Below are 13,288 nucleotides of genomic sequence, written 5' to 3'. Positions count from 1 at the left end.
ATAAGTGATACCCTACAGACTGAGTGAGTGGGCAGCAGGAGTGTGAAGGATGGACAGACAGATGGAGACATTGGTATGACATTCAGTTTGTCATTTTCTCTGATCATTTCTTTAGCCTTCCTTGGTTTTATGCATAAACATCGACTCTTGCCCCACATTCCACCCTCTGCTCTCCCTCCTCTCGCTCTGGTAGACATACACACAGCTTTCCTGACCTCTGGGCTGCTGAGTCCAGAATTTATGAGGACAGCACTGGCCTTTGTGTACTCCAATAAATCCACTGCCTCCGGGAGATCTTCACATGGCCTTTCATGAGGAGCTCATATCCCTCCTCTGCAAATACTCCTGGTCCTCTGCTTTCTTTAAAAATGACTTTTCTTAGCCCTAACATACTCTCTTTTTCTTTTAAAGAAATATAACTGGCACTTAAAATAATGGGTTTCACTAAAACATATAGTTAATATATTTTGCTCATATAGCTCTCCCAGTAGCCTCTCCCACTACCCTTCCCCTCTTACCAAACTCCTCCTCCACCAACAGACCCCACTGAACTCTCCCCCTCTGCCTCTTAAACACACACACACACACACACACACACACACACACACACACACACACACCTCTGTTCCTTTATAAGAGAAAAATGCACTGTTTGCCTATCCACCTTAGTTATTTTTAATATCAATTATGGCAGATGGCAGGCGCTGGGAAGTGTGTGCTGTGGTTGCCAGCCGCCATTCTCATGCCATGTGATTCCTCTGCTGAACGTCTGCTATGCATTATCCCTCTCACAACTGCCCACACATTCCAGCATTCACATATAAACACGGAATGCCCAAGAGTTCTTTCTGCAACCTTCACTTGCTACATCTCTGTGAAATCCACCCGAACTTCCATTCCCAGGGCCCCTTTGTGAGGATCTTGCAGATCATGTGTGACAAGGACTAGTGGCCCAATCTAAGAGCCAGCCCATCCTCATTCCCCTAGTTATCTTCCAGAAAAAGGGAAGAAAAATACTTACAAAGTGAAAAGTGAGCAAACTATCTCCCATATCTTGGGTCTTTTAACAGCTGGGCAATCACAGTAGTGTTAACTGCAGCCTCTTTGGTAACATAACATTTGGTCCTCGCTACCTCTCTCCTCACAGCATCACCCTCCCGGATCCCCTCTTTGGTCTTTCGTGGTAGAAATACAGGACTTACTCAAGACATGCCAGGTTTGGGGTTCACAGTTTGCTTGCCCTTCAATGCCCTTTCCCACATTCTCCTGATGAACACCCATTAATCCTTCAAAGTTTGTCTTCTACCTGTCCTCGCTGTAGTCTCTCCTAAAGAGCCAGCCTCTTTCATGCCATTTGTTCACCCCGTGTCTTCTTGTACCCCAGCACACACCATGTGCTTTTAATGACTTGCTCAGACATGGGTCTCTCCTGATTGAGCAGGCTTGCTTGCCTTAAGGCCTGATCTACATCCTTTTCACCCTTTCATCCCAAGCCTGGTGTGCCCCGGCTCGAAAAGGGAGAAGGGGAAAGTGAACGGAACTGAATGTTACCAGAAGGCACGAGTTTGTGTAGCTCTGTCAGCACCTTGGGGACCATATTAAAGATAATTGTCTAATATAGATTCCATATGTTTTATTCAATTACTGTAAAGGGATTCCAACTTCATAAACAGGCACAGGTTCGTGAGTGGTGCAGGCAGATTCCTGCCCATTTATTTCTTTAATTAAAACTCTGCCTAGAGGCCCTTGGTGACTCTTAGCAGCGACAAAACAGATCAAAATACACATGAAATACTGCATTTCTTCCTGTTCACCTTAAACAAGCTAATTAATAAACCAGAATAACTAGTGAATTCATCTTCAAAAAATAAGACTAGACTAAAATCTGATAAGTGTAGTTTTTCAGCATGTAGTAGGAAGGACTTAGCCAGAATAGCTGAGCTAAGTTAGAGACTGGAGAAGAAAGTTTTCAAAGCTGCAGAGGCTGAAAATCCTATCACCAACATGGGTATAGAGCCCAGTCACCCAGTGCAGGGACAGGGGAGGGACACTCAGAACTTAAGGTGCCTTAAAAAAGGGTCTAATCCGAGGCAAGTTAGACAACCTAGAAACAAAGTTCATTTGTAAAAATAAAATCACTAATTTCTTCAAAATAGTGCCAACCTTAATCCTTCTACTGAACCATGTGGGAATTGGAAGAATGTGTTGTTAATCTCCTACGGAATGGGGGCAATTACATGGCTGATCTCATCTCCTGGGCCATGCTCACGGCCAGTCCTCACCATGGGCAAAGCTGTCGAATGGTGGCTGAGCTGTGTCATTAGTTGGATGACCTGGCCTACACTATACAGCTGTACTGAAATGCAAAGAACAAGAGATTCACAGATGGAAGAAAAAACTTATTCCTGAGAACTACATCTTCTCTTGGAACCCATGACTGCTTAACTGTTATCTGGTTCCTCCCAAGACCCCCACATCTGCTCAGATGAACTAATAGAGGCCTGGGAAAACAGCGGGAAAGGTGCCAAAGAGAGAGATGCTTTAGTGATGCTGTTTGGAGGTTCCATTAATATGCACTATGTTTAGTTTTACTGGGGAGCGTGAACATGGGTGTTTGTAGTGGCTATTCCTGGTTGTCAACTTGACTATATTTGGAATGAACTACAATCCAGAATTGGAAGGCTCACCAGTGACCCTTATCTGGAGGCTTGGAGATCCTTATCTGGATCTTGGTATGGAGATCTTGAGCCATAGTGGCTATGGATTCCAGAAGATTGAATCTCCGAGTTTAAGGAACACATCTGGGCTACACCTTTCATCTGGGATTAAAGGTGTGGTGGAACACACCTTTAATCTGGGCTACACCTTCTGCTGGAGACAATATAAGGACATTGGAAGAAGGGAGTCTAGCTCTTGCTCTTGCTCCTTCGCCTGCTTGCTGTGTGAGACTGAGTAACTGCTAGATCCTTGGACTTCCATTCACAGCTGCGACTGAACAATTGTTGGGAATCGGGCTGCCGACTGTAAGTCATCAATAAATTCCTTTACTATCTAGAGACTGTCCATAAGTTCTGTGACTCTAGAGAACCCTGACTAATACAGTGTTTCTTTTCTACTCCCCATTTTCTTTCTTTCTTAAGAAATGTCAGTCTGGTCATGCTGGCGAACACTCAGTTGAATGGGTGCGATAACTCTGGATCCTTCTTCTCACTATTTCTAAATGGAGATATTTAATGGCAATATTAATTCAAATTTGGTTGACCACTACAAATTCTTCTAAGACATCATTCATATTTGGTAACAGCCTTTTCACTGGCCTTCTTACCCAAACTTGGAAGCACAGAGACTGCAGGGTAAAGAAGCCAAATTTAAAGTTCTCTCTTCAGAAAGGTCCATCTCTCTGTTGAGCATAAGCTCAAAACCCAGGACAAACACATGGAGGTAGTTAGCTCCACCTCCTCAGAACCCTTCTGCTGTTGAACCACCTCAGCCCATTTCTCAATAACTGCTTTGCCATGAAATTCATAGCACAGATCACCGCCCAAAAATGTATGACAGAATTTAATGCTATTGTCATCACTCATTCATTCATTCATTCATTCAGTCAGTCAGTCAATGTTTCTCCTACAAGAACACATTTTGCCAATCACAGTGTTTGATTTGACTTATTTGCAAGGACATCTCTGGTGTCTAGAACTGTCCGACACCCAAAAGAGGCATTCAGTTAAGAGCTGTGTAAGGAATGAATATGGAAAGAGTGCTTCTGAGAGGCAGTGTTTTCTTTGCTCACTGTTGGCTGATTGTATACACACACACACACACACACACACACACACACATGGAGTCTTCTAGTCTAAAACAAAACTAGGATTTTAGTCAAGGATCTTGAGCCCAGTTGCTTCATCTTGCAGAAGGTAACCTCTTCCTGATTCATCATATAATTTAAAGTGTTGTATTAACTTTTGTATTGAGTCCCGACACATCAGAAGCCTTTGTGTAACTCCCTTCTTTGTGCAATGCCTCTGTTTCTCTCCATCATTAACTGCAGCAATGTTCCAATCACTCCATGCTGCAGTCTCCAAGAAAGGAAGAAGAGAGAGTTTCAGAAACCAGTTGTTTCTCTCTCCTTTAGAGACAAGCACTTGTGATGGAGGGTGCTCTCTACCTGGGAAGCTGTGGGAAGAAGAGATCCATCCAATCTCATGGGGTGCCCACGCCTGCTTTTATAAACACCACTTCAGCAGTGATGAAAATGGAACAGATTGTGGGCAGAAAGAGGTTTGCGAAGATGCAGAATGAATGATGGGAAACACATCAATCAGCTCACTTGGTACTCAGGTAATGCTGGAAACAACGGGAGCCTCTCTCAGCTTCCCAGCGGAATGCTGGGCAACTCAATTAACCTCTTTCTGCCACATTCTCATCACGTGCAAATTGAGTACAGCAGCCTACCTGGTAGAGATTGCACAGGGATTTGCTCATAATGTGAGCAGACAACGTGTGTGGGATACCTAATAATATTATGTTAACGAGCATACAATCATGGGGTGCCAGGGACTCGAGAGGTCATGGCAGTCTTTTTATATCTGACCACAATTAAGGCATCCCAGAGGGATCAGAGTCTAATCTTTTCTAAAAGATGCCCATATAGCAGGGGCTCTGGGCCCCTTCTCTTTTCCAGGAATGCCTTCCCATATTGAAGAAACATCACCTTGATGTGCTGTGCTTCTCTGGCTCTGTGTAAAAAGGGGCCCAGTAGTTGCACACATCTAATGAGAGATGTAGCTCTTAGAGACCTAATGAGTGGCCTGGTGGTTACAAGTAAGGACACTGGAGTCCCCAGACTTAGGCTCCACCCACCCACACCCCATGCTGCCTGTGTAATCTGGGGTATATCCCAGCCTGAGTTTCTGTAAGCTTTGGTGTCTTCTATCACACAGCTGTCCCACCTGTCCCCAAAGGCTAGTGCTAGGATGAAGTGATCAAAATAAGAAATTTCTCATGGTGTGATTATTATTTTCCCAGCCAAATAACATCACTTAAAATAAATTTTTAGTTTGCTTGAAGTTTTAACTCTCAAAAATGTTGATTGCTTTGCTTCATTCTTTTGAACTCATTCTAAATTCTTTTATTTTCAATAATAAAGATGGAATTTGGGGCCTAGCAAACACATAAGTGGATGCTCACAGTCAGCTATTGGATGGATCACAGGGCCCCCAATGGAGGAGCTAGAGAAAATACCCAAGGAGCTAATGGGATCTGCAACCCTATAGGTGGAATAACATTATGAACTAACCAGTACCCCGGAGCTCTTGACTCTAGCTGCATATGTATCAAAAGATGGCCTAGTCGGCCATCACTGGAAAGAGAGGCCCATTGGACTTGCAAACTTTATATGCCCTAGTACAGGAGAACGCTAGGGCCACAAAGTGGGAGTGGGTGGGTAGGGGAGTGGGGGAGAGGGTATGGGGACTTTTGGGATAGCATTGGAAATGTAAATGATGAAAATACCTAATTAAAAAAAAACAAAAAAACAAACAAACAAACAAAAAAAAGAAACAAAAAGGACGGAAATTATGAGACAAGTGATAGTTGTGCACAGACTAGAAAGATGATTTTTTTTTTTCTGTTCTAGTTTCTCCTGGGATCAGAGGTCCCATGGGAAAAAAATCAGCATCTTTGTGCAGGGAGAACTGGGGCTTCTCCAGCATTTGTACAACCTTCAGGAAAGCTAAGAACCTCACACAGCTCCTGCATTTGGGAAGACCAATGTTCACTGAGGTCTGTTCCTTTTGTAGTTTCCACTCAGTCCTCAGGGCGCAAGGTCCCCAGTTACATGTCTGGACCCACAGAGACCAGTTTCTCAGATCCTTACACATCATAGAACACATCCATAGGTTGGAGAGGGGAAGAGAGGGAGAAGACTGTAAGAGAAAGGAGAACGAGCAAGAGGAAGAAGAAAGAAGGAATACATGTTTTCTCTATTGTTTCCTTCTGTTTTCCCTCTGTACTTTCCCACCAAGCAGGGGATTGCATTGTACTTAGTGTCTCTTAGGGTCCCAAGAGTTTGCTGAAAAAGCAGGGACCTTGAAGAAGCTTTTGTGTAGCAATTTTCTTTGAGTTGATATGTTCCTTCTTAGAGGGAAGCAAAGTAAGACACAGGATGTTGTAAAGGGAGGTGAGACATTCCATCCTGCAGGGAATCCCATTAAAACTCAGGTAGTTCTGAAGGGAAAAAGGAAGCCCAGTTAAGCCTCAGGAAGTAAACACTCAGAAGCTTCAGGAAGTCCCTGAAACTGAAAGAGGCCCTTCCCTGGCCAGGATGCTATAAGCAGTAAGAACTGCTGAGAGATACTCTCAGATCATTTGAGATGCCTGCAAGAGGGGTAGGAATTCTGAGCTGCAGGGTCAGAGCAGACTAGTTAGCTGCCTAGAAAAGACAGAGTCTTCTCAGCCTGTCAAGTTGCCCACAAGGAGTGCAATGAACTCTAGGGTTCCAGTCATCATTCATGCTGGGGGAGGGGCAGGGCTGCTTTTGGTGATGCAGCTGCCATTGAGTAATTCCTAACCTCTCACGCAGACTCCTACATGTAATCCAAGTAAGATGCACTGGATCAACAGCTTGAACCTTGTCGGCATCTTTACTTTGCCATCAGTTCCTCATCTCCGGAGAGTGTGTGTTGGTTCAGGTGTCCTCGGGAGTAGTGTCACTCAGCAGGAGTTTATCTAGTAAACCCCAAATCACTGAACAGGTTCAAGTAGAAGTTTAACGAGAGTAGAGAGTGTCCCTCCACCCAAACCCTAACGTCATTAGGTCCATAAGAAAGTAGCTGCATCATTCTCCATCATAGTACCCAGAAGGAGCCAAGCCGCAGGGGGACGGCTGTGTTGCAAGTGCCCTGGGATGGTGTCAGAACTCAGAGTATCAGAAATGGTTGTGGAACAGAGTAATGGATTCGAGACCACAAAGACTGGGCAATGCATGAATATGTATTATACATATTCATATACATTTCGGTAGAAGTCAAGACCTCTGAAAACACTGAAATCTCTGCACCCATGTAAACCCCTAAACTCTGTACCTTCCTTGAAGCAAGGGCTCGCTCCTATGATGTACACGAACACCTGAGTATATGGACCACTATTTATACCAGTTAAGCAAAAGGGCTTCAAAATTTCCAGGAACTTTATATTCTCAAGCTTCTACCATGCTGGCACATTGCCTGTGTGGAAGACAATCACAATTCTAAAGCTCTGCATGCAGTGCTCAGAACAGACATGGCACTGGGTATCTGGAGTGCAAATACATCTAACTGTGCTGTACCGTGTCACAAATGTTGACCCCCCAACTTGCATCCTACAATTTTCATCAAGTCGACATTCAAATCTGAAGTTGAAACCATTGTCAGTTAATAGGAACAAGGTCAAACCTGCAACGTGCTTACAGTTCCATCACACAAAGAAACCCTTAAAGCCACGGAAAGAACAAAAGACTCAGAGGATTACAGCAAAATGATGAAAGCTCTGGCGTTTTGGTGAGAAGGGAGTTATTTTTCTATTTTTCCTAACACAGAACCATCCTTCACAAGACTAAGGACAAGATTCACTGTTAATACATTATCATTTTCAGCAGCCTAATCTGGTTTCTATATAAACACAGCAGCTTCTTTCAGGATGGGAAAAGACCCCAAATGTATGGAAGCCAAGCCTCCATGTTCAGGCTCTCATTGGTGGCCTGGCTGCTGAGGTGAACCACTTAGCATGCCGTCAACCCTCTATGGATAATATGACATAGTGATAACATGAATTACTTCAAAGTCTTGACTACCATGCGGATTTTTCCCTGAAAGGAACAATTCCTATCCAAGTACCAGTTAGAAATATTAATTAATTAACTAATTAATTAATTAAAAAGAGCAGAGTCTTCCTTAGCTATCTACACAGGTCTCTGGAAGAATTTCTGGCTAAATCTTCTAAAACCAGGACTTCAGGCTCTTGAAGATCATCTATGACTCACAGGACAAAGGAGATCAGTGAGGTTGCTCTTTTGTGTGCTGGCTTCCTGATTTGCCATAAATAATAAAAAATAAATCTAGAAGCCTGTTCACGGGAAGTCAAAGGTCTCCCTAGGTCTATCTGGCTGTAGTTCCACTTCATAGGAACTTTGAAAGGTAAGAACATACACCCTGCATGTCTGCCAACCAACCTTACCTTCACACAGTCCAGTGCTCTCCAAGTAAAAGTGGGTTCCACACCGGGACACACACTTGCCATAGGGGACATTTTCCCCTGAGTGCTGTTCCACCAGTAGTCCTGCCTCTGGCTTCTTACACTGGGTACAGTGAGAAGGCTGGGGCCCCACACATGTGTGGCAGGAGGCATGGCAGGCTGCAGAGTGAAATAAAATGGAGACAGCAAATCAAAGATCAAGTAAGTGTTCCAACCAACGGACATCCTTTGTGAAGTCAGAAGCACTTAAAAGTTCAGTAGCTACAGCCTTTCAGAAGAGGATTTTCCCAGTGTCCCCTACAAAGCACGGAGCTGATGATAATGCCATGAGAGGGGAAAGTGAAGTTGGTAAAGCGTCTCATCTCTCAGCTCCTAGACAGGCTGTCGGGCAGCGTCACAATAAAACCCAGCAAACTGGACAATATTTGCTTGGCTCTCTGGAGAAAGCACATTCACTGAATGACCATTTAACATCGTGCCCTCGGTTTTTATTGAAGATTTTTAGAAGCATTTGTACGAAGGCCGTTACTCTACCTCTTGCAAAACTGGCCGTTGTGTTAGTGACCATTATGTTCATCCATCATATGCCACGGGAAGGTCCTGGCAACACAGTCTTTTGGGGATTTATTGGGGGAAAGGCTGCCTTTCTAAACAAGGAAGAGACCTCCTTTGAGAGTGAACAAAACTTCCCAGTCTATAATAGGGCTTTGCTTTCCCTGGTGAGTGTTAAAAATCAAAGCCAAATACTGTATGCAAACCTCCTTGTGCCCAAATATTGATATAACTAACTGACTGATTCTTTAAAGGATCCTCTAAACACTTACGTTCAAATACTTAATGACGTTTATCGGCTATAATTTTCCCTTCTGCTATTTTCACTTTTTTAAGGTATAAATAAATATAAATTTGTTTCACTTAATTAAAGGTTCACCCTCAATGTTCTATGTTCAAAAAGCACAAATGTTACTGCCCTCCCAAGGAGCCCAGAGCCTTTTGGCAAACAACAATTTAAGAGTTTCTATTTCACTCAGCCAGAGGCATTGCTAGTGATTCTCAGTCTGCTCGCAGTATCATTAACAAAAGTTCTTCAGGGAAAAGCAAATGAAGTCTATAAACATTAGCAATACCAGGAAGGCACGGAAAGGGCGGATAAAAATCAATGTATGTTAAAAGAAATAGCATTCCCTGGAAGGGTGACAAGAAAACTCATGAACGTTTGAACAGGTTTGATGTGTGTGTATGTGTGTGTGTGTGTGTGTGTGCGCGCGCGCGCGTGCACATGTGTATTTTTCAGATTATCATTCCTTTATAAAACCATTAAGGTGAAAGGATCAAATCTCTATGTCCTCCAGAGGACTGGATTCTGGGATATCCACACTTATCAAAATGTGTAGATATTGGTGTCTCTCTTATAAATTGGTCTGGCATTTGAACGTAGCCCATTCCTATCCACATGTGTAGTGGATCTCAGGTTCACTAAGGATTCAGTACATATAGCATGTACATGGAACAGGTTAAAACCTCACTTGGGAAACATTTCTGGAGTTTCTTCTTTATATTTTGGGTCACCAAGTGGTTAAATTTTGGGTTGTGGAACCAGACGATGACAGGTAGAGATGGCACAGACTGTAATGTGTTTGTAGCCATTTAAGATAGCAGAGAGGAAAGATTGTACTGGAAAGCAATATTTGCATGGGAAAGCCAACCTACGTTTTTGTGCTTGACCATGAGGAAAGACAATGGCACCCCCATACCTTCACAGATCCCATGGTCAGGGTAGAAGCCTTCTCCACAGCTTGGCAGACAGTGGCCTTGACGAAGTGTCTGGGGATGGATACAGGCTATACAGTGAGCAGCTGTAGGTCCAGAGCAGCTGGCACAGGATGAGTGGCAAACTGGGGAGGAGAGAGAATCACAGCAGGCTGCAGGCACCACAGAGACCCTACCTAGCTGGTCAGCCTCTCAGGTGTCAGGCCACACCAAAGAGAAGACATGTTGGTAGATGGCTATGTTGTCAGAACGGTCCCTGTCACCCACACTCAGCTTTTACCCAAATTCTTCCTGTTTATCAGCTGCCCCCATTTGCATTAAGTGCTTTATACACAATGGCACGGCTCTGTCCTATGACAAGATTCAGAAGTAGGTATTGCTAAGCACATCTTACAGTTAGAGAAATTACTGTCTGGAGAGGTTAAATTTTTACCCAAGGGGCTGGGAAGATAGCTCAGTAAACTATGTGCAGTGCCTGCATTAGGTCCAGAGTTTGATCTCTAGAGATCTCCAGAACCCATGTTAGAAGTGGGTATGGTGACGCATGCTTGCAGTGCAGTGCTAGGAAATAGAGGTGGAGGGGGGGGAGAATTCCTGGGACTCACAAGCTAGCACATCCAAAGTGGTAACAGATACACAGGCCAGTGACTTTGCCCAAAAATCAAGGTAGATAGCTCCTGAAAAACTGTGGCTGACCTCTGACCCCTACCCACCCACACCCCCACACTCATACAAGATAGTAGAGCTCATTCAGAATGAGACTGAGATATAATTTGTGAGAATTCAAGTCTCCTTGCCTGACCAATAAGGAAAGTGGAAACTTCAGGGACTGGGATTCCAACTTGCTTCCTCTTAACCAAGTCTAGTTTGGTCCAGGTCCATCCAGAGGGTGAGCTAGAGGGTGAGCTAAAAATACTTCTAGCTTTGACATTCTATGCTTTCAAGAATTATACTAATGTAAAAAAAGAATCTAATATATATATTAGATTATAAACCCCCTGCTTTACCCTGCATTAACTTGACCCTAAGAGCATGGCCCAGGCTGAGTCTTCAGTACTTCTCAGGAGAGCAGGGAGACACAGGTAAAACGTCCTGGAGGACAGTGATCAGAAGCCAGCCAGGGGGAGCAAGGGAGAGGAAGAGAACCTTGGTTGCTGAATAAAAGGGTGAACTTTGGTGCATAAAGATGAAGGCAGATGAAAGGAGTCTGATAAGGAGAGGCCGGTGAGTGAGCTCAAATATCCTGCCCTAAGACACTGAGGTAGAAGTAAGAACCTGTGTAGGTTTCAGAGAGCAGGGGCAACCATGTTACGTGGGGCAGACACATTCTTAGATGCATAAGCCAAAGACTGAACCAGGCTTCTATAAACGTACAATGAGGTTGATAGTGTCTCAACTCACAATGATTTATGAGTGTAAGTTTATCAATCCAAAATTTCCACATAGAAATACATTTACTTGGGGAGATGGAATCTGAATTGGCCAGGCAGGACTTCCAGTGGAGAGATAAGGACGGCAGCCCACCTACAAGATCTTTAACCCAAATGTGTCCTGCCTACAAGACGTGCAGGGATAAAGAAACAGCAGAAATAGAGGAGGCAGGGGTGGCGAACCAATGACTGCCCCAAATTCACCCCTTTCATGGGCAAGAACTAATCCTTGACACTATTAATGATACTCTGTTATGCCTGCAGACAGGATCCTAGCATAATTGTCCTCTGAGAGGCTCCACCCAACATCAGATAGAAACATATGCAGAGACCCACAGCTAAATGTTAGATGAAGCTTGTGGACTCTTGCGGAAGAATTGGGAGACAGATTGAGGAACTCAAAGAGAATAGAGACCCCACAGGAAGGGAGTCAGCTGGACCCCGGGAGCTTCTCAGAGACTGAGCCACCAATCAAAGAGCTAGACCTAGGACCCCCACATATATGTAGCAGATGTGCAACTTGGTCTTGCTAGTCCCCAACAACTAGAGTGGGGACTGTCTAAGTCTATGGATCTCATTCCATGGTGATGGTGGTGGTGGTGGTGGTGGTGGTGGTGGTGGTGCTGCTGCTGCTAATGATGATAATGTCTCAACTCCTACCTTTGCAGCTTCCAGTAGAATCAGCATAGTAGCCATGAGGGCATTCAGAAATGCACTTCCCATCATGCAAGATTGTCTTCTCAGCACAGCTAAGACATCTGGGACTACTAGGGCCACAGCTCTTACAGGACTGGTCACACGCTAATGAGAAGGAAAAAGCCATCAGAGGAGGGTAACAGCGAGCAGCAAAGCAGTGACCTCTCCCTTCACAGTGTCTCAAGTTGGCACCAGTATTTCCCCATCTCCTTCACTGGCTGCTCGAAATACTTCTGAGTCCTTGATTCGGAACTGTAAGGGACTCTGTTTTTCTTTCCACGATGGAAGGATAATGGGATACTTAGTCACTGAACACAGAGCAACAAATACTCAAGGCACACCCACCAGTGTTTCCAATTCAACATGGGACTGAAAACTGAAATGGCTTCAAATAAAAAATAAATACCAACATTCAGATAACTTTAGGCTTTTAACGGATAGCAAATAGATTTTGCAGAACTAAGAACCAAATATCCTCCAATTTCCCAACTAAAAGCAAACTTCAGGAGTTCAGAGTTGCACTCAGACCATGCTTGGTAAAAACTTACTGAAACCGAACACTTTACAGACTTCTAAGACGCACTTACTCATTCATCTAACCTCAAAACAGTGGTACAGGCTTGTATGGGGTGTTGTTCCATGGATGAGACACAACAATTAAATTAACTCGGGCTCTAGTTCAGCTTCCTAATCTAATATAAGGGAAATAAATAAAAATATCAAACATACCATTTACAAAGTATATGAGACCGAAGGGAGACAGAAAGAACCTAGGGAAACGTTATTCATCAATTAATCTTGTCTTAGAAATTTAGTCAAATCAGCTAGGACTAAGGGGAACTCCCCCTAAACTGAAAGGGCACACCGTGGCTCAGGTCATGGAACGATGTGGTGTCCAGAATTAGCAGTTTCATGACTTAAGAGCAGTGGGTGGGCCTAGACAGTGGGAGCCTGTAGGCACACTAATGTTTAGGTTTTCATCTTCCAGAAGACATGGCTACTTGAGTGTTTTCTGAAATGCAAATACAACTGGGCACCCTTAGCCTCGCCCTGTGGCAGGTACTGAGAGGCCCTGCAGTCTTAAGCACAGTAGAAACACGGACACACTTAGAGAAAGGAAAGATCCCTCTGGCTTCGGTTTGAAAAACAGCTTGAAGGGGTGA

At 44.0% G+C, this 13,288-nt stretch overlaps 1 protein-coding gene across 2 annotated transcripts in view; it reads right to left on the bottom strand.

Moving 5' to 3' along the window:
- Fras1 (Fraser extracellular matrix complex subunit 1) overlaps positions 1-13,288 on the bottom strand; it is a 410,957-nt gene that overhangs the window by 175,721 nt on the left and 221,948 nt on the right. For both annotated transcript variants that reach the window (XM_006534873.4, NM_175473.3), the window contains 3 exons: positions 12,090-12,230; positions 9,984-10,124; positions 8,212-8,388 (listed from right to left, as the gene is read on the bottom strand). In XM_006534873.4, coding sequence (XP_006534936.1) covers positions 8,212-8,388; positions 9,984-10,124; positions 12,090-12,230 — 459 coding nt within the window. The remainder of the gene's footprint in view (positions 1-8,211; positions 8,389-9,983; positions 10,125-12,089; positions 12,231-13,288) is intronic.

This window comes from Mus musculus, chromosome 5 (assembly GCF_000001635.26).
Source record: "Mus musculus strain C57BL/6J chromosome 5, GRCm38.p6 C57BL/6J".
Classification (NCBI taxonomy): Eukaryota; Metazoa; Chordata; class Mammalia; order Rodentia; family Muridae; genus Mus; species Mus musculus.
The sequence above is the reverse complement of the archived record's forward strand: the minus strand, read 5'-3'. Positions and strand labels throughout refer to the sequence as shown.